Source organism: Leptosomus discolor, chromosome Z (genome assembly GCF_034619465.1).
Source record: "Leptosomus discolor isolate bLepDis1 chromosome Z, bLepDis1.hap2, whole genome shotgun sequence".
Taxonomy (NCBI): Eukaryota; Metazoa; Chordata; class Aves; order Leptosomiformes; family Leptosomidae; genus Leptosomus; species Leptosomus discolor.
Genome location: NC_141419.1, coordinates 71,001,898 through 71,028,638, shown reverse-complemented (window position 1 = coordinate 71,028,638; position 26,741 = coordinate 71,001,898). Strand labels below are relative to the sequence as shown.

General features: G+C 43.3%; 2 protein-coding genes across 5 annotated transcripts in view; one reads left to right on the top strand and one right to left on the bottom strand.

Annotated features, from left to right (window-relative positions):
* The window catches only part of KIF2A (kinesin family member 2A), a 54,760-nt gene extending 46,445 nt beyond the window's left edge, over positions 1 to 8,315 (top strand). For 2 of the 3 annotated variants that reach the window (XM_086479928.1, XM_086479927.1), the window contains exons 17-20: positions 1,958 to 2,108; positions 3,777 to 3,878; positions 6,250 to 6,385; positions 8,201 to 8,315. In XM_086479928.1, the coding sequence (XP_086336054.1) occupies positions 1,958 to 2,108; positions 3,777 to 3,878; positions 6,250 to 6,385; positions 8,201 to 8,286 (475 nt within the window). In that variant the 3' untranslated portion in view covers positions 8,287 to 8,315. Of the gene's footprint in view, positions 1 to 701; positions 816 to 1,957; positions 2,109 to 3,776; positions 3,879 to 6,249; positions 6,386 to 8,200 lie in introns of all 3 variants that reach the window. The other variant, XM_086479926.1, reaches the window with a different exon arrangement.
* A 1,633-nt stretch (positions 8,316 to 9,948) lies between these two features.
* Positions 9,949 to 17,501, bottom strand: DIMT1 (DIM1 rRNA methyltransferase and ribosome maturation factor). 2 transcript variants are annotated; one of them, XM_086479929.1, is made up of 12 exons: positions 17,441 to 17,501; positions 17,110 to 17,183; positions 16,580 to 16,666; positions 16,178 to 16,239; positions 15,976 to 16,069; positions 15,838 to 15,887; positions 14,866 to 14,989; positions 14,663 to 14,755; positions 13,870 to 13,934; positions 13,508 to 13,571; positions 12,896 to 13,002; positions 9,949 to 12,138 (listed from the first exon to the last, which is right to left on the bottom strand). In XM_086479929.1, exons 1-12 carry the CDS (start codon positions 17,499 to 17,501, stop codon positions 12,096 to 12,098), a joined length of 924 nt encoding a protein of 307 aa, XP_086336055.1. In that variant the 3' UTR covers positions 9,949 to 12,095. The 2 variants fall into 2 exon arrangements, with proteins under 2 accessions (XP_086336055.1, XP_086336056.1); XM_086479930.1 differs by lacking the exons at positions 9,949 to 12,138; positions 12,896 to 13,002 and adding an exon at positions 13,353 to 13,390 and having other exon boundaries at positions 13,504 to 13,571.
* Positions 17,502 to 26,741: the final 9,240 nt, after the last annotated feature.

Here is a 26,741-nt window from a genome sequence, read left to right as displayed (position 1 = left end):
GGCATCTGCTCCCCTGCTTACAGTAACATAGTGTATGTCCTTGCACATTCATCAAGACTCCTTGGATCTTTTACCCCTCATTGAACATGCGTTGCTGAAGTGACTCCAGAAAAAGACACTGCAAAACTAACTAAACGTCTATTTCTATTGTACTAAATAGTTGCGCTAAAACTATTTCTTCCCCCTGGTGTTAAATTTGTATGTTGTTATGGAGTAAACTCCTGTCACTGTAAAGTTGTTTTGTGTAGTATTTTAGTTTTTTCTAGCAATGTATCATTTTCATAGTACGATTAGTTTTTAGGTGCTGGACACCAGTGTGAGTGCAGTGTAAGACAGAGGGCAGAGTAGAATTTAAAGTTTTGTAGCTCTAGTGGTGTGATATTTTGAAAGGAACCATTTAGTGGAATATTGAATGTAGAGTGAATTTTACTAACTGCACAAACTGAAATCTGGAATTACACTTCTGAAAACACTGCTATTATAGTCCCCTGCAAATTAGCAGCACTGGTTTTGTTCAGTTTTCTTAGTAATCTATAACTCTGTTGGCAGAAGGTTTGAGTATGTTGGCACACTTGTGTTTTAATATAAAAATAATTTTAGAGTTAAACTATTAAAGAAGTATGCTAAACAAAGAGCTGTCATTTTAACTGTGTTTATGAGAACATGTTCTTTTAATTTGCTGCTGTATTTTGCTGCTGCAGAGTAAAGGAATTTGGAATTAGTCCTTCGGACATTCCCTTCTCACAGGGTAGTGGCAGTCGCTCTGATCTCTCTCCTTCCTATGAGTATGACGACTTTTCTCCTTCAGTCACCAGGTCTACTTCATTCTATACATGGAATCTTTATTTTTAAGTTTTATTTTTGGCTATGTAATTTTACAGACCAACCTTTCATTAGTCCCCTTGCCTTGAGTCACACATACTTTGTTTTTATTTTGTTTGGCAGGTGATGGTTCTGCATGATCTGCAATCATCTTCCCAGTATTTTGTTCACCCTCCTTAAACGTCCACACTCTGTATCCAGGCTTGCTAGTTTCCTTCATACATTTTAACCCAAATGGTGATGTCACCTTTGTACATTTAGTGGACCAAATCTGACAAGTCTGTGTTTAGAGTAATTTGAATATCTCTTAATTAAAAAAGAAAACCATTTTCATACATATATATTTTTAAAACTTTTCAATACTCTGAAGATGAATGAAAAACAGTTTCTATTGTAGTAAATAAATGCTACTTGAAAAGAAGATTTTTCCCATAAAAAAATGAAGAGCATGTTCTAAAACTTACTGTACTCACAGACTTTGATGTGTCTCGTTTCATAAATCTGCTTTTAAATTTTTTTTTTTTTTTTTTTTTTTTAAACAGAATCATTATCCATCTTTTAAACTATTTTCATGGTGCAAAAGACTTAACATTTTAATAAGATATTTTTACCTTGGAAATTACTTTAATTAAAGAATCTAGTCATTCTCTGAGATACTTGGTTGCAAATTATTATCTTCTTCGAATTCTTGGTGGATTTGCTTGTAACAGCTAGCAGAGTACAGATTGACTAACTTTTTTAAAGCACAGTTGTGTGCACAGAAAAAGATGGTCAGGTTTAGGGTGCTGAATGATCTTTTCTTTCAAATATTACTGATTGTTAAGGAATTGATGGTGAGGGTTTTGAGATTTTTGCCTTCTCAACTGTTAATGAGTAGTAAGAATTCAATCAGAAAATGCCTCTTGTTAGAAGATGGGTAATTCATATGCAAATAGTTGCAATTCCATGGTCCATGCTTTTTAGGAGTTGGACTACCATCTTTTGGTCACTGAAAGTACATTAAATTTGTGAAGCTGACATCATCATCCTTACTAAATTAATTAATTTCTCATAAACCCATAAAGCTTTATTTTTGATTGTGACTCTTTTGCACAAGAAGTCATTAATTTACAGATGAAACGTTTTCTGCTTGTAGGGTGAAGGAGCTAACAGTCGATCCCAGCGCCGCAGGAGATAACCGTCCCATTATACACCATGCTCCAAATCAGATTGACGACTTGGAGACACAGTGGGGTGTGGGGAGCTCTCCTCAGAGAGATGATCTCAAACTGCTTTGTGAACAAAACGTGAGTGGTTTGCAGCATTACCTGGAAAGAGTTGATGATAAATACAGTGGCAGAACAAATCCAGAGTAATGTGTATTTATATCCTGTAGCAAGATCATTAAATAAATACAGCATGCCCCTTCACCTTTTCACTTTAGGGTATCATGTTCATTCCCATATGAAAAAAACAAAACCAAAATTGTTTCGTGAAGGGTGAGAGGAGAATGTTTTGCTTTTCTTTATCGTCCTTGCTGATGAGGGTCTTTTATGTCTAGGCATGGTCTGCTGTAAGCTCTGGCGTTCTTTAGTGTGCATTTTTTCCAGTACAGCTTCATATTTTTTTAGGCAGTTAGCAGTATCCTGGGACACTCACCTGTTTTATTTAACACTCCTGTGTTTTTGAGCATTCATTTTCCTGCATGCAACACCTGTTACAAGTGAGTTTGCCATTCTCTGCATTTGGAAATCTGGCTACCATCATTCCTCTTCTGATTAGCTGGGGGCAAGCGTGTGAAAAGGCAAGTGCCTGAGGTAAAGTAACCAGGTTTTAACAGCTGGGAAGCCTCGATCTTTGTTGGGTCTTTGTCCGGGCGGGTGCTTCTGCCGCAGGACAAGTCACGTCATGCTCCCAGCATGTCTTCCCCGGCTGCAGGTGTGGGGAGCTGAGTGGCATCTTCTAAAGGGCATTTTTCCCCTTGTTGCTGATTATCAGCTGTAGTCCTGGTTCCTTAAACGTTCAGTGGGGATTAAAACTTTCTTTGTGAAAATGCTGATGGAAGATAGAAAAGAAAAATCCTTACTATCCTAACTTATTTTTTGCAAGATTCTCTACCTTCTCAGACACTTCTTCATGGTGTCTGCTGTATTTCTTATTTCAGTAACTGACTCTTCTTTCAGGACTCTATTTTATAAGAACGTGCTAGTGATTCCTAGAGCTTCCCACTGGATATTCCTTCCAGCCAGATATCCTTTCATATCATACATTTTCATTGTTCGTGCAGAATTAAATTAAGCTTTGCAGTATTTTAAAAAGGATTTCAAAGGCATTGTATAAGGAACTATACTGTCTTACTAAAACATTAATTACAGCCTTTGTAGTGCTTTCCTCTTTGTTAACTATTAATTTCTAAAGAAGCCCTGTTTGCCACAGTTTGTAAATCCATGCTGTGCATTTTTTTAATGTATTAATTGCTATGTACATTTTAGATTTCTAACTTTGCATTTATTCCGCTTTTTTTCCAAAGGATTAATTTAATTTTGATCTCCTGAAATGCATTGAATGTAATTTCTGTTCTCTTTTTTTTTTTTGAAATCCTTTGTCTTTGCGATATGCCCAACAAAAAGCCCTGACGTACTAGAAATTAACATTCTTCCCTTGTGACTTCCTCTTCCCACTATTTTAACTTGTTTTTTTAATGTGGCATATTCTGTTTTCCAGTGTTCACTAGGATTAGTGGATGAAGATTTGTAGTGAATATGAATTTAATTTAACTCTGTGAACATTGTGAATTTATTGCTCTCTCCGCTTGTTTCTGGAGATTTTCTTATTAGAAATATTAAATTCTATTTTTGACAGGTTCTGCCTTCTGCATATTTCTTTTAGTGTTCTGTGATGAGATGGATCACATTCAATATATTTCCTGCAGCCACAGTTCTTTCCAGACTAACAAGCTTAACTGTTGTTTTTAGGAAGAGGAAGTTTCTCCGCAATTGTTTACTTTCCATGAAGCTGTGTCACAAATGGTAGAAATGGAGGAGCAAGTAGTAGAAGACCACAGGGCTGTCTTCCAGGTAAAAGATGAAGCTTTACTTTGTTTTGTCCTAATCCAGGAATTCATGTTTTCCTGATGAAAGTGCATACTCCTGAAGACGAGGGATATGATCTGGTCATTCTGCTGTTGTCAGAGACTTCTAAATTGTTTTATTATATAGTCTAGTGGAAGGTGTCCCTGCCCATGGTGCGGCGGGGCGGGGGGATGGTGGAACTAGAGGATCTTTAAGGTCCCAACCCAAACCATTCAGTGATTCTATGATGATTATGCTAAGCCCATTGTATGAAACAGATAGAGACAGATCCCATAACCACTAAGCTTTGTCCTCATGGTGAAAGAGAAGCGTATTTCTATATCGTCCCAGAAATTTAGTAAAATTTTCCTTTTTTTCTCAACAATCATTCCTAAATAAGCCGTGTTCCTCATAAGAAAAGTCCTAGTTTTCTTTTTACTGTGTTTTATGTTGTAGACCTTTTCCAGCATTAGTGACTGCAGTTTTTTTCTGGTTCAGGGAGTTTATTCAGATTCATCTTGAAATTTTCAATTGCACTGTCTAATCTATGCCAATATTTGTATGCCAGAGCTGGCAATGGATAGTGATGTCTCTACCAGCACCATTTCTGTTTGGTAATCTCCCTGTAAGATACTGCAATACCCCCTCCAAGTATCTCATCAGAGTATCCTTTTGTGACATCTCCCTCTGAGATACTGAGATCCAGAAGAGACACATACATCTCCAGCTGCCTGCCTGCTTCCTTTTTACAGATACATAATAGTTTTCACTTGCTATTAGTCAGGACCTTTGGAATGAATACTGCCCATGCAGTGTAAGGCTGGTCAGTGCTATGGAGCCTTTTACATTCTCAGAATAAATCGTAGTAACAAGTACGAGTTAACTAGTTTTCAGAAGGAAATGAGAGTTGCTTCTGGCTATACCCTCTGAGTCTTTCGGCAGGCTGTCCATTTGGCAAGTCTGCTGCCAGAGAACGACAGAGCATTAAGCCTGTAGGGAATAGACACATCTCCTCAATTTAGGTATCTAACTTAGTGGAACATTGATGTGTGTTCATAATACAGTAGGATCCTAAATAACACATTTTACAACAGATGTAGAGATTTAGTTATTATGAAACATTAGCCCTGAAGTAAAATATGCAGAAGTGGGAAAGTCATCTGCCATATGCTGTAGCAGTGTCCTAATGCTTGTGACTTCTGGAGAGACAAGCTGCATTAGTTTAAGATGTTACTGCCTCTGTGTGTCCATCTGGCCTTCTGCTGGAGATTACTGTTCCTCCCAGCAGTCACTGAAAGGAAATGTGTCCGAGCCTCAGCTCCCTTTGTTCACAGCATGGGTTGTTAGTTTATGCCATGGGTGGAGGTGGGCTGCAACAATACAAAATCCACCAGCTGTACCAGGCAGAAGTCTTCTGTCAGCTTGCTCCTGGAAGCTGCTCTTACAGAATATCCTTTCCTAACAGGAATGTCTAAAATAGATCAATGGGATGAATCGTGTTCTAGAGGTGTGTGAGCTCCATCTGTCCTGAAAGCCAGTAAACATACGTGGGGTTTAGACTACGCTTTCAGTATTACTTGGTCTACTGAGCACAGAGGGAAGAACTTAACTTTACTGTTTCAGGCCCAGCATGTCTAGAACTGTCAGCTGCTTGCTTTCTTTAAATCAAAGTGTTTCCAATGGGGTCAGTTCTCCTAATCACAGCTTTGCATGATTCTGTAAGCTTTAAGCTCCTGGTTGCACCCTTATTTGCTGCAAGACTTTCCACGCCCCGCCACCCCTCGCCCCTATGTGCAAAGATTCCTAAGAGTGGCTTTAACCAACCTTTTACTGTACTTTTACCTATCTGGGGAGTTAGCTCATGGAACAGTGAGCTTAAGATAGCTCTTCTTTTATACAGCTTCTCTCAAAGCTGGTTTTGATTGTGCATAGAACTATCTTGGCACCTTGACTGTAGTAATGACATGATTATAGTTAGTGGCAACCAGCCCATAGTTAAAATCGAAGCCTGACTGAAAGTTTGATACCTGCCTAAGGGGACATAACTGTGACCTAAAGTTCTGTTCCCTGAGTTTCTTAGCTTTACAACCACCTAATGTTCTGAATTTGAAGAGAACTGAGGTAGCTGGGGTTTGCCAATTGCTGGTATGACCACTGGAGTTAAGAAACAGTGTAGAAAATGTACAAATTTGCTGAATTAGGAATAACGTGAATTAGGAATAAGGTTTCATTTTAGGATTGAAATCTTCCATATTGAGGTGACTAGACAGTAGAAGTGTGGTCATCTAGAGAAAAGGTCTAATTCAGCTCTTTGTCTCGAGACTTGTCTTGAAACTTTGCTAATGTATTTGTGGGGTTTTTTTTAACTTTTGTCTAGGAATCTATTAGATGGCTGGAAGATGAAAAAGCTCTTCTTGAGATGACGGAAGAAGTAGACTATGATGTGGATTCTTATGCTACCCAACTTGAAGCAATTCTAGAACAAAAAATTGATATTCTGACCGAACTTAGAGGTAGATTGCTTTTAATCACTTTTGTGTGCATTATTAGCAGTGTGTTTTCATATGCCATGGAGACTTGTAGTAATAATGAGGAGGAAAAAAAGAGCGTGGTTATGTTTTAGGGTGTTTTTTCCCCTTATGCTGCCCTGCAGTGTCCTGTGGAAGGAACATCTATTCTGCTGCCTAAGAACAAGTTCACATCTGTGCTCAACTCATCCTAGTTTGAAGGAAAAATCTCTGCTTTACCTCCAGGAAGTATAAACTCAATCCTGCAAATTTCCTTCTCTTTTCCTTTGTTCCAAAACAATAAAGGAAGGAAAAAGAAAATTCAAATGAGCTGTAGGAAAAAAGAAGATAATGCAATGAGGAAAAAGTAGTAGGAACTCCCAGTTCCTGCTGCGTTGTGTTCTGTAGTGAAGCAGAGAGCCTGCTGTCATTTTTGAGATTGTGCATAAGGGTGGCATCGAGCTCTGAGTAGCTTGGTTGTGGCTTACTTTTTCCTTCAGCCCCTTTCTGTCTGAATTTTGTCAGCCTCTCTATTGAAAAACAAACTGCTGATAATTCTTAGTGTCCAAAATTGACTCTTCCACTTGTCTTCCAGAATTAGATTGTCAGCTTGGTACCTCGTGGAGCTGAATTTTTCATTTTAGTTTCTGTAACTACTCGAACACCAGGAGACATGCTATACTGATAAAAATTCAAGGGCAGGCTTGGGGGCTGAGGGTTGGGGTGAGGTTTTTTTCATCTGTGTTAGAAAACTCCTTATAAGATAAAATCTTTTTCCTCAGTCTGTGCTGTAAGTTTGAAGAATACGCCAGGCAAATCAGAAGTGGCCTGCTTGCCTTGTAAGCATGCAGTGGCACCAGTATAACTTAGCAAAGAATTAGAGGTACATTCCTTTGCTTTTTATGGATGATGGCTTACACTTCAGAAGAAGACAATTTGAGATGCCAGCAATGAAAAAACACAGTTTAGGTGACTCCCTGTTCTTCAAAAACTTACCAGATACTGCTTTTGAAACAAGGTACTACTGGAGGTAAAGGCTATCTAAGAGATCGTTGCATCTTTACGGGCAGCACGATACCTGTGTAGCTTTACAGGAGGGAAGAACTGTTAAGTCAAAAATTCTTTCTCCCAGTGTCTTCTGTCACTCTGGGACTGACATCTATATGCTGTCATTTTTGTTTCCTTCTTCCCTTTCTTGGGCATGTTACTGGGGAATGGAAGGCCACGGGAATAGAAATATGAAAGGATGCCACACTTCCTTTCTCAGGTTTCTCCCATTCTTGTTAGAGTTATGATGAAAGGAATGATGCTTTTATGGGGAACAACTTCCAAAATTTAATGACAAATGCTTTTCACGTTCGTAGAAAAACAGGGGGAGTAGAATTTACTCTGCCAGGTTGTAGAATGCACAGCAGTGACTGATTGTGCTGACTATGATTTTGTGTGCTTCCGAGGATGGTTTGGAAGGACAAGGAAGTATACGGTGTGCACCTCCCTATACTTTGTAAGTCAGAAGCAGAATTAAAGTGTGAACAGGTTACATGCTGGAAGGGCAGTTTTGCAGTTTCCAAACCTGTCCTGCCTAGAGACAGGGCTAGCATCTAAGAAGGGACTAAGTTGCTAAGCAACTTGTTTGTATTAATCGGTGAGGATTGAACATAAGCTTGTCTCAATCCTCTTGTAGTTTGTAGCGTCAGCTATTTTTGTGGAGGAATGTTCTTCATTGTGCATTAGGGCTGGGATGTGGAGCATCAGGGCTTAGTTTCAAGATATGTGTTGAGCATAGGCACATCAGTACTCATTCTTTCTTTTTCATTAAAGATAAAGTGAAATCTTTCCGGGCAGCTCTGCAAGAGGAGGAACAAGCCAGTAAACAGATCAACCCGAAAAGACCACGTGCCCTTTGAAATGGGCCTTTGCTGCTAAAGGAATCCACAAACCCGTACTGCTGTAGCACACATTTGTTACAAAACCCAGTGGCCGTAAGAACTCAACTACTTGAAAGTGTAAAAAACGTTAGAAATGTCTGTGGAAATGTCCTGTTTCTTAGTCACTTGAATGACATTTTCAGTTTTGTGTGAAATGCTCCTATGATGTCTACAAAATGCTTCTAGACCAGACAGCACAACCATGCAGGGTTCAGATCTGTGAAGCACTTTGTTTAAATACTTCATTTATTCAAATTGTGAATTTTATGTTTGAAAATATTTGCCATGTTTTGAATAATGAAGTAAGATTGCGGCCATTAAAGTCACAGAATTTCCTTTTGACTACGTCCAGTTTTGTTACAAAGACCAGCTTGCAGTTTTAAATTGTATTTGCATGCATGCACACCTCACTAGTGGTTGTACATAACTTCTCTTTTACAGACAGCTGTGCTTACCTCTTCCCATTCTGTGCCTTGATGAAGGCTACTTAACCCTAAACAACCTCTTTCTAAAGCACAGCCTTAATAAACAACATTCCTTATTTGTCAATATCAATTGCTTTCAGTGTGTGTGCATTTTAGTGTGTTTTGAGACTTTTTGGTTTGGTGGCTAGTGTCATTTTACGAGATGTGCCATATCATTTGAACAGGAACTGCAAGAGCTGTTAGAGTGGACAAACAGCTGGACATTCCATCCTCTTTGTAAAAATCTGGAATCTAGATTTATCTGAATACCATAAAGAATGGTTATATAATTCTAACATTCTCTCTGTAATAAAAAAACAACAAACAACAAAACAGAACAAAAAAAAAATTAGTTGATGTATAATAAAGGGGTAATGTTTAAGTACTGAGGAGAGTTGTAACTTAGGATAATGCAGATATACAGTATGTGGTATAGTGTGATAATGCTGTCAGAGTAAAGGTACGATCTGACCTCTGTGTATGGATAGGTTAACTGTCCAAGTTTGGGGATCCAGCTAAATACTTATGTATTGGCTTTTCATGTACTGTTAAAATTTGGATTTTGATGCATGACAAACTTACATGTACATTAACTGTAGTTTGCAGGTAGTTTTGAGTAGCTCTGTTGCTTTAAAAAAAGTAGCTAATACCTATTTTTCCCTTTGTACAGTGCCAGCAGCTGAAAAGTGGGCTGAAATTGCATCATTTGAGGATTTTGCACAATAACTCTACCTAGTGCTAATAGAAATCCCACAAGTACCTGAATTCTCACAAATGGCGCCATGTGTATCAGCACTTTTTAGGTGGTGGCACTCAAGTTATTTTTGCAAGTCAGTATCCAAAAAAGATTGACCATTCATGTAAGAACTTCTTGTCAAATGAAGAATTGTAGACCTCTCTAGGAGTTCTCCCTGTTTCCAGGAGCTCGTATCAGCAGACTTTCCCTTGGAAGTCTTTTAAAATTACTTTTGGAATACAAACCTGTTTGTTTGTGTCAGGCCTGGAGGGAAATAAAGGGAAGGCAATGAAAAGAGAGTTAAATGAGCCAGGAATCCTTGTAGTGCTTAATGTCTGTATCTCCCATAGGAAGGTAGACTATGGGAAGCTCTTGTTGCATCATGGTTAAAAATAAAATAAAAAAAAAATCCTCCTGTGTGTAAACATGGAAACAACAATGTAGATTTTACATAATGTGTTTAATAAATTAAGCTATTAAATGAATTACAGATGAGAATTCTATGAAATTTCTGTTGTGCTTTGGGAAGGGTTCACTTTATAATAAGCACATCGGAGTTACACTTTCAAAAAGGTCTGATTTCAGAATGAACATTTACTTCTGGAGCTAACTCTTTGTCATATAGGAAGAAGTTCCCGAGAGCACTGTCCTGACTTCAGTTTTGCATGCGGGTCTTAAAGGAAACATCACAAATCTTTCTGAGCAGTTAAGAACGTCATCCATCACAGTTAAAAGAAAAACCCAATGAAACAGAAGGCAGCAGCTTTTGTTAGCAGATGATATATAGGTTATCATATAATACCACAGGGTTTCTTCGAAGCTGCTCTCAAGAAATCTTAACTTTCTAAAAAGCCTCTGAAGATGGAGACATCCTACACGAGAAATGGTGGCCTCCCTAGCTGTTCCTCCCTGCAAGCCTAGAGCCACCACCAGGCTGTGGTTTACAGCGGTTACCAAAGAGAACAGGAAGGTCAGAGGCATTAGGTTTTGGCAGCGTTTTACTAAGCCTGGTGTGTAAATGACGTGTCCTGTCAGGTACCAGATGCAAGCTGAAATTGTGTCTGCTGTGGGGGAAATGTTAGGACAGTCTTTGTGACAGAGCCTGCCATAGAGGTCAGACCTACATGGATACCGAAGCAGTGAGAATGAGGACAAACTGACACGGCTGGCTACGGCACTTGAGTTCCTGTAGCCCATTGCTGTGATGGACTGGAATGACCTGAACAGGACTCAGACAAGCTTATCTCGATTCCAGTCCTGTAACACAGAAGCAGTTAGAAAACGTGACACAAATCTGCAGCGCTTCTTCCTTCTGGGTTACTCTGAGCATATTGCAGTGGCTACTGCCCTCACTTATGAATTGGTTCTATGTGCAGTGAAGCAGCACTAGAGTCATTAAATAACAAAACAAGTGAGCAATCCAGTTTTCCAAGACAACCTCTCAGAACACCTGAAAATTCAAGTGTATTTCTGCACATGCTTCTGAATCAATGACTTTTAAAGACTTGAGACTGGATGTGTATAAAACGAAGTTGTATCTTAGAGGAGTTTTTGCTAACTTGCCTCTTCTCCACTTTCTGTGGTCTTACGGAGATTGCTATACATAAAAAAATTACTTACTGTAGTTAATACACAGTCATGCCCTCACCCCTGCATGGTGCTACAGAGTTAATAGCTGTTGTTCTCCTGAATTGTTAAGAACAAAATGGCGTTTTCTTTTGACAGCTGCTTTTGACAGTTTTCTTGGGAAAACTCTGCCTTGTCCATAATAACAAATACATATAATCCAAATTGTATTAAGATACTTCACTAAGTCTTTCTGTCAGGACACAGGCATGCATTGCTCTTAAGACTCATCGAAAGCTTTGATCTATGCTAAAACTCCTCATTGCCTTGAAGGGAGAAGTAGTTTTCTTATAAAAATAGCTGCTTGAATTTACAGTTCACAAAAAAACCCTGTTGTCTATGCTTATGAGCACTGGCCCTTTGGTAGTTTTCTGCTGGTTCCTACAGTGGTTTGATGGTAGTAAGAAGGGGGTAAAGGAGATGACACTGGTAGTTTCAGGTACCTCTGTAATGTTTTTGTAAATGGTACCAAGCCCACAAGATAAATGCTCTTGCTTCTGAGAAACAGTTACTGGGATTTCTCCAACAGCGGGAGATTACTAATAGACATGGAATGCAGGTAGCTACCAGAGGACAAATAGAAGAGAAGGGAATTTCAAATTAAGAGAAAGTGTTTAAATACACTTTAAAACAAACAAACAAATCCCAAACAAATTAAATGAATGACTACAACTCTGGTTTTGATGCCCATACCCAACTGACAATACGCTGTCACATGTGAGTCCAGCCCCCTGCACTTCAGTCGTGACAGACTTTACCGCTTTTAAAAGACATAGCAGCAACTTCTTGACTACTGTCTGTGATTGATAAAATTGCATGTAAGGTGTTAGTAAGAACCAGTGGGCGCACGCTGTATTCTGTTTGTTGCTTCTGTGAGAACAGCTGCTCCCATTGCAGACACTCTGGCTTAGGTGAGACTTTGGTGACAAAATACAGAACATCTTTCATTCTCCTAGTAGAATCTATGAGAAATGGATGCCTTCTGAATTGAATCCATGCAGCAGTCTGAAAGAGTGAAATATTTATGTTACAATTTCTGCCAATTATACTACAGCTTCAGGCGTTTCTAAGATGTGCTGGCTGGCAAAGAACATAACAAAAAACAGCAGGAAAGCAGGGATCGCTGTTCCACTGCCTTAAAGAATTGTTACAAATCTGATACTAGAAGTACTTATTAGCAAATTTGCCATTTTAGAGATGCAGGTATATTTTCAGTGCAGTTAGTTATATTGCATCCTACCAGGTTTACTACATTTCTTTAAAGAGTAGTACATATCTTGGCTGTCACACCGAGAAACAGCTTGCAATTTTTATCTTAAACTGGGAAAGAATTCATGTTGCCACATCAATTAACTGACCAGAACTAAGAGCAGGATAATTACTCAAAGTTCCAAGTTATGCTATAGACTACAGCCTAATCCTCAAGACAGAGAAGGGCTGTGTTAAGTCTCCAGGGTAATTATAATAACCAATTCCATTATTAAAGGAATTTTTAGAGGAGACAGAAGGGTCTAGTACACAAATACCAGAAATAGGGATCTTTAGCTAGTTGCTTCTCAATACTGTAAGCAACAGTTAAAATGTATCTAGTCTCGGTGTTTGTTCAAGTTCAGGACTGGAAGCAAGGAGTGTCCGGTATTGAGAGGAAAACAGGGTGAGTACTGTTCCTGTGTTTCCCAATCTAATCTGTGCTGCACAGGTACAGATGCAGACAGAATTAGAAGAAGCTCGAAATGAAGGCATAAAGAGAAAAAAAAAATACCTAATGAAATCATCTATATCCATTGAACGGGCTCGTTTTTCAGAGTAACCTGTGTTTTTTAAGACTGTCTGGATTTTCTCTGCAATTTTGAAGTTTTCGGGTATTTCCTGTCAATGGAAAATAGGAAACAAATTCACTTTCTATTCATAGCAAAGATTTATTTAAATCATCTATTCTTTTCCTGATTTTAGAGTAGTTCTTGTTTCAAGTGATAGAAATAAGTTGTATTTTTTCTGATATGGGTCATTGCATTATTCTACTCTTGTATCTGAGTTGTTATACCTCAGCTCATTCACTGTAAATGGATCACAACAGTATTGCTAAGCAGACAAAAAGTTTTCTTACTAGATTCTTATTGGATTAGTAAAAGCCCTTGAGACATGTACAGTCAGTATATTAATAACATACTCAGCTTTCAGCTTTTTCACTGTAATGTAGCGACCCTTTTGAATTTTCTCTAAGAAAAGAGGTAAGTTCCTCCCTCTCTCAAGCTCCCTCAGAAAAAATTTAACACGCTAAGCTTTTCAGTGTTAGTATTTTACTCTTATATATATATACACTGTAGGTCACAGTACACAGGAACAGAATTTAATATATTAAAAAGGAACTTACTGTATTATGCAAGGAACAATGAATTCGGTAATTATGATCCAGCAACTGCTCTACAGCACTTGACCTGAAAGAAACACAAGTTTAGAATGAAAATTCAGTTTTAACTTGGTTTTTTTGACTTGACTGGTTGTTAACCTTTACTATAAAAAGCTGTAATGGCCACACAGAGTGGTTCTTTTTAAACAGCTGCCTGGTTTTCTTCTAAAAGAAAAAGCTCGTGACCTCAGGATAAATCCTCCATCATGGTTTATCCCAGACTGCTGCTGGGATACATAGCACTGCTATGCATTTGCACAAAAGAAATGGTTAACTGGATAGGCTCTCAACCTTTGAAAAGATTTCCTTTAATAGGAGTTACTTACTTAAATGCTGCGGAGAGTGTCTTGTTTTTCCTAACAAAGGCTATCCTTACCAGACCATCCCACTCCTGAAATGAAAGATTTCAGAATGTACAGAAAGGAATCTACAGCTACTACAAACAAGAACAGTCACTGCTGACAATCTCACAATGATACTGAACACAAAGAAAAATCTTTCAGGACAATACCTTTCTAAGCAATACGAAACCAGTCCTGCCTTGGACAAAGCAATACAAATGGAGGAGAAAACTTCACTCACAAAAACCTTTGAATTGTTCTTTTTCGTGCCTAGGCACTATTGGCCAGATCATATACGCTGAGAAAATCCATCTAGCCTTGGGCAACACTGAAATGGTCTTGAAGATCAAAGCCTTTTAAAAATTAAGAATACTATCCTGTAACATCTGTCTTCTGAGACTATACACACTCGGCTGAAGAGTTCTCATAGATACTCCTTTGACCATAACCAACAAAGTCATCAGCCAGAAGGGTCTCTGGGAGACACAAACCACAATGGGAGGGACATTATTATTATTACTAGCAACGCTACACCTGACATGGAGATGGTACCTCGGTCTTGTCAGAAATACTGTAAAGCAAGCTGCACCCGAATTGATGGTGGCACATTCAGCTAACGTCCTAACGCAAGCCGTACCAACAGTCATGTGAATGCCAATGAACAGCTGGTACTTTGTAGTGAAAACGGCACGTGGAGCTGAGTAACAAGTGAAAACAAAAATGAAATTAAGTATTATCACTAGGATGTTACATTGTTTTTAGAGTGTATGATGCTCACTTGGAAGTTGATAGGTGGTGGTGGGTTCTTTGGCTCAATTCTGACAACGCTGGATTCAACTTTGGGAGGAGGCCTGAAGTTGTTCTTTCCAACCTGTTAGTCAGGAGAAGTCGGGCAGCTGTATGAGCAAGCACAGATCCTCATATTCCTAGAAACATTACTGTGTCTTTGATAGCTCTGTTAGCTAATGCAGAATGACGTACCTTCATCAGATGGTCCACTCGAGCTAATAACTGAGTATTAATAGAGAGTCTGCAGTATAGTTTAGTTCCTGGTTTTGCAACCAAACGAAGTGCAAATTCCCTTTGAAACATAAGTATTGCACACCTAAGAATAACAGAAATGAGAAAATGAATTCTAAGTGATCAACTTTTATGTCAAAAGCCAATTAACGCACTTGGAAAACACAGGATTTGCCTCTGTGCTTAGACGCAATAAAAGTTTGTCATAAACAAATTCTGCCTTAAACAGCTCAGAGTGTGTTAAAAAAACCAACAAAACAAAAACAAAACCACAAACACAAAACTTGGTGAAACCACCTAAATCTCCTTAAAGCCAGAACAGAATTGATTCGTTATACTGCTAGATAGATCAGGATGAAGAAGAGGCTAGTCTCAGAGTTTTGTGCCTGACGTTACAAATAATTTTGAGTAATTCTATGACGAGTCCTTCAAATCCCAACTGTCTAGCACCAAAAACTGACCAGTGATGTCACTAACATCAGCGCTTCAGTGAGAGACATCAAGAACTGCTTACACATTGAGCACCACACAGAAGAACCTGGGCAGTTACATTTTTAGACCAGACAACAGGAAGTGTCTTGGCTTTGATGCTACCCTTTCGACCCTCCTGTTCTCAGGCAGGAAAGCCGCTGAAATGCTACGACACCCTGCTTATGCCTGAATAAGAATTAGTTATAATACTAGCGTAAAAGGTGCAACTCCTGTTTTCATCAGCTGGACACTCACTGATACCGAGACTGAATTTTGTCCTTGCGCTTAAGACATTGACATGAACTAATTTCCAGGCACTGGCAGGTTTCATTTTACACAAAAATTCTGGTGCGGCTGTGATCCATCAAAGATATTTTAAGAACTAAAAAAATTTGATTTGGGAATATTTTTAAAACTTTTTTTTTCCTATCAGTTAATACAGAGCTGTCTTCTTCCACATACCTGAAAAAAGGTCTATGCAGCAGCAACTTGAAAACAAAAGGTGAGGAAATCTGAGGAAAAGAATGACAGTGTTAGTACCATTTCTGGGCAATTTCCCTTTAAAAAGAAAAAACTTTCGCCCTGTTGTTTAGCCCATACCTGGTAAGGCAAGTTAGCCACACAGGCATCAAAGAATGGTAAGTCTGTTTTCAAGATATCGCCAACCTTGATTTCAAGTTTGTTTGCCAGACACCTGGGGGAACATACACTGCGGTTACTCTCAGAGAAGCATGTTGCCAAAGCTTTTGCCAAAGCAGCTCCACTGCTGTAAGTGCTCACTATTTCCAGGGTTGACACTTACGTGCCCTGGACTCTCTTCTGAAGTTCACCGACAAGTCTAGGGTCAATTTCACAAGCAATAACCTGGAAACAAAGTATATATTTGCAAGGGATTAAAGTTTCAATTGTAAAAAAGCCCTGTATACATTGCTACCGGTTTAATCGTTCTTAGAAAGTCCCTTATTGGGCTATGCACCACCCTCCATCCCCCAAAACATGCAAGCCTTACAACGTAAATGGATAACAGCAGTATAGTTTGATAAAGCCGTGCAAGATTAACATGAACAGCTAAAAACTCACTGCAATTATGCAAACATTAAGAAAAATATCCATAGAGTAATTCTAGTTATTTGAATCAAGCAGATGAAGACCCTCTGTCTACCACAGCCTAAGCCTGGGAAGGTGGGGGGCAATTCGTGCTTACTTTTTTCACTTTCTCTAACATCTTAACTGTCAGGTTACCGGTTCCCGGGCCGACTTCCAGAACGACATCTGTGCGTCGCAGGGCAGCCTAAGAACAAACAGCATTTCACTTATTTTTCTAGAACCGATTTCAAGGTACCATCTAATTTTAAAACAAAAGGTACGTGCAGCTCGGCAAAAAGCTGCCGTCAGCTAGCAGAGCATGAACATCGTTCAGAAAGGAATGAGAGGGAAACGGTGAGAACAAGAGTGTCTTTAATTTATGAGATCTTTGACCACGTGTAGAAAAATAAGCAAGCAGCCACACACAAGGAAAAAAAAAAAAAAAAAGCAAAACCCCAGCAATAACTGCAGTGCAGAAAGAAGGTTGCGCCACCCCCACAGAAGGCCAGGGCCGGGGAAGAGCACCGCTCACCAGGCCGCGCTTGCCCGGGGCGCCCCGCCCGCCCTGCCCGGCGCGGCTGAGCCAGTGCTGCGGTGCGGGGCCCCCGGCCTGCCCACCCCCGGTCAGCCCGCCGCCGCCCCCGGCACCTTCTCGATGATGCTGTTGACGACGAGGGGGTTCTTCAAGATGTGCTGGCCGGCCCCGGTGTTGAAGAGGATGCCTAGGGTAGATCGCGGCCTTACTCCCGCTGCACGCGCGTACCCGCGGAAAAGCGACGACCCGCCCTTCGCTCTCCCTCTGCTTGGCCCGGCTCGAACCGCCGTCCCCACCGGGAGCAGCCCTCCCCCGGGCCTCCGGCGGGGCCGCTCCCGCCCCCCGGGCGTCCCCCGTACACGCCGAGCGCGCGCCGTGCCCGGGCAGCAGGCCCGGCCTCCGTTCCCGGCGGCGGCGCCGCCGCTCAGCCCAGTCCGCACTTACCGGTAGCGCGGCCCTCCCGGCGCTCCTGCCGCGGCCGCTTCCCCGCCCGCGCCTTGGGCATGGCGGCGGCCGGCTGGGTCTGGGGTCGGGGTCGGGGCCGCTTCCCGCGCACGTGTCGCGCCGACCGGCTACAGCCCCCGCCCAGCACCGCGGCCGGGCCGCGTCACGGGAGGCGGGCATGGCGCGGCGGCGGGCAGCGCCCCCCCGCGGGCCGGCCGTGGGCGCGGGCGGCGGCACAGCAGGTTGTAAGAGCCGGGCGCCATCTTCCCTGGAAAAGCGGGACCTGCCCGCCCGCAGCCGGTTGTGGTTTGCGGCGCCCCGCTCGGGGAAAGCGGGTAGGCCGGCGGTAGGGCGCCTGGCCTGCCTCGCTCCGGGAGACCGGGCTCTTCGGGAGGGGGTCCTGGGCAGGGCACGGCCCTGACGTCACTTTCGCTGCCGCGCGGGAGGGGCTGTGGGGAGAGAGCGGGGGATGACGCAGAGTGACGCACATCCCGGGTAGCGGCGGGTGAGCAGAAGGGAGGAGAAGGGAGCGCGGGCAGCAAGGGGACGGAGGAAAGCAACGTGTGTCCCCACGGAGGGTGTTGCCTGGGTCAGAATGTTCGGCGCTACGGCGCGGTACGGGAGCAGCGAGACGCGCTTCTTCTGTCGCCGCTCCCGCAGGGGTCTCCCTTGCGCCCGTACCTGCTACCCAGCACAACCCTTGCGCTTCAGCCGCCGGAGAAACGGCTTGGAAGGCGATTCTCGGCGATTTCTGCTGATCAGAGGACGCTTCAGCTCGCCGTGGCAGAGGCACCGGCACAGCAGAGGGGCCGGTGGGTCGGAACCCTCCTACAAACCCCAGCCAACCGCCGGGCAGGGCCGCCCACGGCACCGGCACAGCAGCTACTCAAAGCGGGGACTTCCTGCGGCCGGAGCTGGAGAACACTCCGACAGGCCAAAGCGAAGTTCGGATGTCGGTTGGAAAGGAACCACGATACGGCTGACTTAATAATTCCTGATGGGCCTTTTGGGGAAACGATCCAAAATGTGCACACGCTCGCCCACGAGAGGGAGAAAGCCTCTCGCACAAGGGTACCCCGAACCCACTTACCCAGAAGGGCGAAGGCTCACTCGGGGGTGCACCCAAACTCGCTCACTTACCCAAGGTGGGGGGTGAGGGTGCTCAACCCCGGGGAGTTTCCTCAGGCGGGTCCCGACCCCGGCGGCAGCGCCGCTGCTTCCAGGCGGACGGGCTCCCACTGGCGCCGCGGCGCGGCCCACGTACACCCGAGCGGAGCCCGACCCGCGGCCGGTTCTAGTCAGTGGGCACCGGCGGGAGAAGGCGAGGCGACGGGCAATGAGGTTGGACGCCCAGGCAGCCGCCGCTCCCGCCGTTTTTTCTGGTCTCCTGAGAGACATGATCCTTGTCGCGCCTGTAGCGAGCCCCGGCGGGTGCGCCCGCCCCGGGCACCGGGTTAGACCCGCCGCCTGACGGCGGGCCCTAGTGCCCCGGCGGGGGCACACCGAGGCCGCGCCCCGCCGTGCGCCCGGGAGTCTCGGCCCCCGGCCCAGGCCCTTCGCCGGGTGCTTCTCAGTACGTGCAGTTCCCCAAAATAAACGGGCAACGGGTTGCTCAGCGTCAGTACCTGCCAAGGCACAGACCTGCCTGCAAGGGCTGGCACCGCTCACGGCCCGAATCCCCCTGGGCGCACTTCTCCCCGTCGTTGTGCCCGTTCCCAGCAACCGCAAGACAGCTCGGCGAAATTCGGTCAGAAGTTTTTATTTCCCGCCCTTCTGCCCAACGGCTCGCACGCCGTACACGCCAGGAGAGCCCCGCGGCCACGCCCTGACGTAAGGCGCACGCAGGGCGCCTCGCGAGAGGCGCCCAGCGGCACGAAACTCCCGCGGCCGGGAACGGCCCTGTGGGCCGCCATGCGGCGGCCGTGAGCCGCGGCCCGGCAGCGAGCCGGCTGGCTCCGCCAGGCGAGCTGACCGCAGGGCCGGCTCCGTAGCTCCGCGGGCCGGAAGAGCGGCGGGGCCCCAACCGCCGCTCACGGGGAGCCACTGACGTTCGGCCCACACCCCGCGAGTCTCCGCCCCCTGCGGTGGGACGTGTACGCGGCGGCCTCTACTACCCCCCTCCCCTCCCGCCGCGGGGAAAGCTGGCCGCGTGTCGCCGTGCCCTGACGTCACGGCCGCGCGCCGGCAGAGGCGGGTGCTGCAGCGACAGCGGCTTGTTGGGGCTCGTGGCGCGAGCTTCGGAAGCGGCGGGTGTCTCGCGCGCCAGGCCCGGTCCGGCCTGGCAGCCTCAGCGGTGAGCCACCCTCGGGGCCGTCGCCGCCGCCGGGGCCCTCCCGCCGCCGCGGGCCGCGCTGCCGCGCCCCGGCGTGACGGGCCGCCGCCTCTCGCCTCTCTCGTCGTGGGGGCGGCTGGCGGCGCGACGCGGGGCCGGTAAATGCCGCGGCGTGCCGGCCGGCGGGCGGGAGGGTGGGCCGGGGGAAAAGCGACCTTAGCCTGGAGCAAGGCAGCGCGCGGGGGAAGGGCCCGCGGAGCTGTAGCGGTGCATCACCGCCTGGGCTGCCGGGCGCCTCTCGCGCTGCTGCCGTGCGCGCTGCCCGGTGCCGTGCCGCGGCCGCCCAGCGCGGCCGTTCACGTCTGTGCCGGCCGCTGAGGAGGAGGCAGCTCAGCTTTGCGTTTTGTGTGGCTTGCCAGCGGCAAAGCGCTTTCCCGGAGCCAGAAGAAAAAAATGTCTGCCGAATTGTAGGGAGCCGTTTCCTGGTTTCTCCTTGAAACCTTTTCCAGTCTGGGTGGAACTGACGGGAAGGCCTCGGAAGAATATGAAACACTGAGCTGCGTGTGTTGTTGACAGAGCCTGTTTTCCGTAGGGAAGGACAAGTATTGGCCTCTATTAAAGGTGGTTATTTTCTTTCTACAGGTTGAAGAACGGAAGTTGAAGCTTTACTTTAAAGCAGGTTCTTCCCTAAATCAAAGGGAGGGTCAGTGCCGCTTAGGTGAGTTACTTACCCGGTTTGTTACCTGACAAGACAACAACATGTGTGAAGCATAAGAACGTGGCCCTAAATGCGGTACTGTTACTGCTTCCAGCCTCTGCTTCTGTGTACCTTGCTTCCTGTGTCTCACAGGTGAAGTGATGTGTTGTTTGTAATGTATTTGCTGTGGCTTTCAAATGGGCATTCGTGGTACGTGAGAGCTACCTCAGTTTTTACAGGTAGCATATTCCCTGTGTGTTTTGTTTCTTGAAACTTCAACGCCATTTTTTTTCCATCCCTTTCCACTTTTCTTTTGTCATTCTTTCACTGTACCGTCCTGTGGAAGGAAAGTTAGTACCATATGTAGAAATGATGTAATAACAGTTTTTGTTACCCAAGCTTTACGTATAAAACTTTAAAACTGCGTGATCCCAAGCAGGTTTTTACAGTGGTTAAACTAAAATGGCTCAAAGCCGTTTCATAGCATGAGGGCAGGGTGAAACTTGCATTTCTGTTTCAGCTGTTGCGCACTAGTTTGTCATGAAGTGTTCGGTCATATCTTTTTGAAAATCTGTTGCGGTGAGGTGCACTAGGAAGAAGTTAGGGGAAACATCAAAAATATTCTTCTGTTGTCTGTGTGCATCTGTTTGGATTTTCCTATGTCATCAATACTGAAACCTTTGACAGAATTCCTTATGAGTTGTATCCAAGCAAATGCTTGGAATAGTCCCACTTATTTTTTTATTGCCCATTTTTTCCATTGGGAGTTTTTGGTCAGTTTCGTGCTTTCCATTTAACCTGAAAGACGTTTCCCTCAATATTTTTCATGTAATCTGACATGTTTCCCCTAATATTATTGTCAGCCTTGCCCACTACTGTCCTTTCTTCCTGTATTTCTCCTTGAGACTTTTGGTCTTTTGTGCTTTGTGTCTTCTGCGTCCTGATTTTTTTTCCAGACTTAGGTATTAGTTTCAATGTGTTGTGTTTTTGTAAAAATAAATTTGTAGAAGTTCTGTTCCTCTGTTTCTGTCGGTAGCGGCATGGGAAAAAAAAAACTATAACTTTTTTCTACTTAGACATTTTTATTTGTCGTCTTTGCTGTGGCTTAAATTGGGCAAAGTATAGACAGCCTTGTTCATTTATGTAAAGAAAAATTAATCCGTTGGTTTTGAAAAAATCTTGGTAATGCCGAACATTAGTCAAGGTACTGATTGTGTTCATTAGTCTAATCACTAGTGGTTTTAAGTAGTACCTTGAATAGCCAGGATGCTGGTAGTTCTTTTGGTTTTATTGCTCAGTAGAAATACTAACATATGGCATGATCGATACAGGTACCATAATATTAGAAAAGAGACTCACGGGAAAGTTTATAGAAGGCTGGAGTATAAGTATTGGTATGAGTACCAACTGTTCCAGAAATTGACCGTTTCACAGAATCACAGAACTGTAGGGATTGGAAGGGACCTCTGGAGATCATCTAGTCCAGCCCCCCTGATAAAGCAGGTTCACCTACAGCAGGTCACACAGGATCGTGTCCAGGCAGGCTTTTAATATCTCCAGGGCAGGAGACTCCACAACATCCCCTGGGCAGCCTGTTCCAGTGCTCTGCCACCCTCAGAGTAAAGAAGTTTTTCGTCATGTTGAGGCGGAACTTCCTGTGCTCCAGTTTGTGCCCGTTGCCCCTTGTACTGTCACTGGGCACCACTGATAAGAACCTGGCCCCATCTTCTTGACACCCGCCCTTTAGATATTTGTAAGTGTTGGTAAAGTCCCCTCTCAGTCTTCTCTTCTCCAGGCTAAACAGACCCAGGTCTCTCAGCCTTTCCCCATAAGAGAGATGCTCCAGTCCCCTCATCATCTTTAGTAGCCCTCCACTGGACTCTCCCAAGTAGTTCTTTGAAAGCACTGCTAATATCTCATGCCAATATCACTAGGAATGCTAGCATTCATTTCACTCGTTTCAAAAGGTGACCCATAAGTGGTTCTTCTGGCTTTTCAGAATGGAAACTTTATTTTTCATGTTTTCTTTAAAACAAACATGCTGGAAAAGACAAGTCTTCCTTTTCTAGTTGAACCTCCCAAGCTGCCATTTGTAGCTTTATAGTTATTTATGAGTTACCATAATCTGCTGACGAGAAGCGTTTGGCTCTGTCCTCTTTGTAAGCGCCCTTCAGGAAGTTAGTTGTGTCTACAAAGTCTTCCCTTGGCTTCCACTTTACTAAACAAGTCCTCAACCTCTCCTTGTAGGTAACTTGCTTTGGGCCCTGGACTGTCTTAGTACTAGCTACACTCCTTTTGTGAACTGGGGAAAGGGAGAACTTGGATGACAGCACTGAAGACAGTGTTCTAGAAGCAGTCTTGGTTACTGCTGAGGAAAGGAGGATAACAACATCCCTGGAGCTGCTTGCTGCGTTCCTGTTAAAGTAGCCCAATATCTATTTGCATTATTAGCAGTGAGAACATACTATATTTTGGGTGGTATATTTACTGCTTTGTCTCCTGATTTCACAGAATCTTGACTGAATGTATTCTTGCACCTTACTAGAGAGGAAAATAAATTGTTGAATTCTTAACAAAAGAGAGAAAAAATGTACAGAATTGCTTGGGTATGAATGAGCTGTTATACTGCATTCTGTGAAGTCCAGAAAGAGTGTAGTGTGGAGGCATTTACTGATGCAATCCTTCACTTTGTTCCCTTGCAGATGTGTGGCAGTCCTTGATTTGTTTTCATAACTGACATGTGATTTTGAAAGTTAGACGTATTTCAGTGTTGAAGTACCTAGATGTTCTTTTGCCTGTACCAAAAGGATTGAGTGCTCAGGAAAAACATTAAACCAGCATGGCAGAACATTTAAGAGACTTGGAATATTCTCTGAAATAAACTGTGTATGCAGATACTTCCTTAGAAAGGGAATTAAGGAATAAAGAGTAAACCAGAAGTGAGTCTTGGATTTTTTGCCAGTGAAAGGAGATGAGGGGGTTCAGGAGTGGGAATGGAAGTGCAGGACATTAGATAGTGACCAGAGGAACTGGTTCTGGTACTTGTGGTTTCCGAATACACTGTCTTGTCCTGAGGGGTGGCATTTGATGTGTTGCTTATCTTCTAGGTGTAAACGAGTTTGTTTTTTTTTTTTTTCCTGTCAGCTGTGACTTGAGAATATGCTGTTGGTTTCAGTTCTGTGCATATTCAGTGGGATTTTGGAGAGCGGTATTTCCTTGCTGTGTGTGATTAGGCTCTTCTCCCTCATACAAGAAGAAATTCCAGCATGGCGATAAAGCCGTGTTTGGATTTGCAGCTCAAAGTATTTCACATCTTCTAATAGAAGGGACTTCTTTTCCTTCCTCCCCCACCCGACATGTGCTACTTGGTTACGACAGCAACGGGTATGAACCACAGAAAAGCAGCAGAAAGCAAGCCACGTGCCTGAAATTGCTCAGTGTTTATTATGAAGACATAGTCTGAGATTAGTAAGTAAAGATGGGAAACACTAACTTTACCCAGTGATCAAACTTGGAAACTCTGGATGTTATGCCTCAAAGATGACCCTGCCTTCCTTCGTAAGAAAATGTTACTTATAAGGTTGACAGACTTTACCAGCATTTCTATACATGCCTCATAGCTGTGCAGGTGCCCAAAAGATGGCAGCAATTTAATACCTCCTCTGTTTCATCTGTAGCACAGTCTTGTAGAACTTCTTCAACAGTCAGTTAAGCTCTAGAAGTATCCAGCAGACTGTGGAGGGAATCCTTGTCCCTGTGATGTAACCCATCTATGGTGTAACCCATGTCCCTCTGCCTTTGCTGTGCAACAGCAAAGCCTGATTTGTAAGAGATGAAACTTGTCTCTATCCCACAATATTAGAGCCAATATTTATGAGTCTTTTCTGTTCTGTGGGGTCTAAGAGCATCTGTGTGTCCTCTGTGTAAACTGTGTGTAAATTATGATCTGAGGAGGCCCTGATGCAACTGATAAAAAAAAAAAAAGAGGAAAAAAAAAGGGTGGTGGAGGGCATCATGACAAATTAAGATTAGAAACATCTGGGTTTAAACTAAAGTACAGCTGTGTTCTGTCTGCAGAAATTGATTTCACAAAGGCATCTATACACGGCAGTAATTAAAATTGTGTTTTGGGAGGATCCCATTAACACAAGGTGCCCTCATTGAGTCAATCATCTTTATAGACTGCATGCAGAGAATAAGTTCCCAGTAGAAATGGTGTTGGTGAGAAGGAATGTAAGGAAAGACTTTGTCAAAGTTGAAATTGCCTGTCAGGACCTGAGCCTGCCATGGCTTGATGCTGTTGGAAGTCCTGTGTTCCTCTTTCCTCCCCGTACCATTTTGAGTAGCTGTGTAGTAGTACACTCAGATGGCTTGATTTATTTTTTTTATATGTTGTCACCCACCCACCTTTTGGCCTTTTTGGGGCTATTATTAAGTTGGCTGTATCACAATATGTAAGTTTGCTCTAAGTTCAGTTTGCCTTTTGGTAAGACAGAGAAATGAAAGAAGATTGATATATAGGGTTAGATGCCAGGAACTTGGGGTTTTGCTTTTAGGAATTAGTTTTATTTAAACATTCTGTAGCTGATGGGAGTGCTGAAGCCATCTTGAAGGTATGCTGTTGTTTTTTTTTTCTCTATCTGAATCTGGTAATTGATTTTAGTTTTTTGAGATTTAAGAAAATAGTTACTTTTTTCCCCAAGGAAACAAGGTGGTTGTTAATACCACAGCATTGAATTTCACTGGCAAGGGAGGTCCCAAAACGTGGCTACTCATTCACTCTTACAGTACTGTTAGGCATCCTAATATAAGGTCACGTATCTCCCAATAGTGTTTGTTAAAATTGCAGTGTGGTGAATGCTTTAAGCAGTCACAAGCCAGCGCTGCTGCTGAAGAAGCAGTGCGTCTGTTGCTCACTGAAGGAGCTGCTGTCATCTGTTCTGCCTGCTTTTTTATGCCTACGCCTAGCACACTTACCTGTCTAGCAGTGTGGTGTAGAAATGTTTGGGGAGCTTGATCTGACAAAAAACTGTGCATTTTCCCCTCTCCCTCCAGCTTCAGGTATTTAAGGGGTACAGGGACAAGCACAGGGTCATACTGTTTATTTTGGTGTCCATACATCTTTGCGTCCAAGTAACGTATTTGTAGCTAGCTTAAACTCTAAATTTGAGTTTTCGTGCAGTAAGGATTGATTTGAAACAGTGGTGTTTTTTTTTTTCTTTTTATATTTTTTAAAAAAAGGGAAAATAATTGTAAAAATAAGACTCAAGTGACGTGCCAGAAAAAAAGCAGAAACTGTTTAGAGGAATTTCTTAATGTAAAAGCAGCGGACAGCTTCTTGTTCTGTTCTGTATGGGTTCTGACGGTAAATTTGCAGTAGACTTTGCAAAATCCCAGACATAATGAAGCATTATTGCCATTTGTGCGTCTTAACCGTTTGTATTTGCTATACATGTATCAGATGTTTTTCCAGTTTGTTTTTTGCCATCCAAATCATATGGAGTATACTACTGCCTGAAATATTTTATGTTATTTATAAACTTTATCGAAAAATTGCCCCATCCTCAGGCAGATACTATTTTTATCTTTGCTTTTGTTACTTTGTTGTGACAGTCTCATCCAATTTTGTGTGAGGACTGTTGTTTACTTGGAGTCAGAAAGCAACTGTACAAATTCATGGAAAACTGAATCTCTTGAGGGCTACTGAATGCCCTGCCTCTTTTTAGGGATTCCTTGAAGCACAGTTTTCTGGAAGATGGGAGAACATTATTCAGATATATCACTAGAAGGTTATCCTGACCATCTACTATGGTCTTTGACAGAGACAGAACACTGGACTAAATGACTTTTTGCTCTGACCTGCTAAGTTTGGTTTGGTTTTTCTTGGGTTTTTTTGGAGCAGCAATGGCTGCTCTGATTTTTAAGTGAAAATACAAGCTTTTTCAAGAATGAGAAGCAGTAATAAAAAAGAAGCTTTGCCAATATTTCTTGTTGGTTTGTTGTGTTTTGTCTGGGTTGTTGTTGTTGTCTTTAGATCTGCAGCTAATTATTTTGAAATAAGAAGATGAAAAAAGCCTCATGTTTTTTGTTTGTACTGTACTAGCTTCAATCAGTGAGTTTTGCGATGAGAACTGTTCTAGGTGAAGTATGTAGATTTTCAGAAGCACGTTTCCCTTGGGGGGGCAACCCTCTTCTACATTGGATTTGAATGTAGCTGAGACATAATTTAATTTAGCTGACATGATCTTAGTTTTGTAGTGCAAAATCAATTGTTACATGAACGTTCTGTAATCCGCTTTTTTCCTCTCAAATGAACATGTCCTTGCAGTGAA

What these genes read in the sequence shown, in the direction of transcription:
- DIMT1 (XM_086479929.1), bottom strand. Translation starts at nt 17,501, where the DNA reads ATGCCCAAGGCGCGGGCGGGGAAGCGGCCGCGGCAGGAGCGCCGGGAG. An exon ending in CAGAAGAGAGTCCAGGGCAC is followed by an intron (nt 16,070 to 16,177) that starts GTAAGTGTCAAC and finishes ATGTTCCCCCAG; the next exon opens with GTGTCTGGCAAACAAACTTG. An exon ending in ATTGTTCCTTGCATAATACA is followed by an intron (nt 13,003 to 13,507) that starts GTAAGTTCCTTT and finishes TTCCATTGACAG; the next exon opens with GAAATACCCGAAAACTTCAA.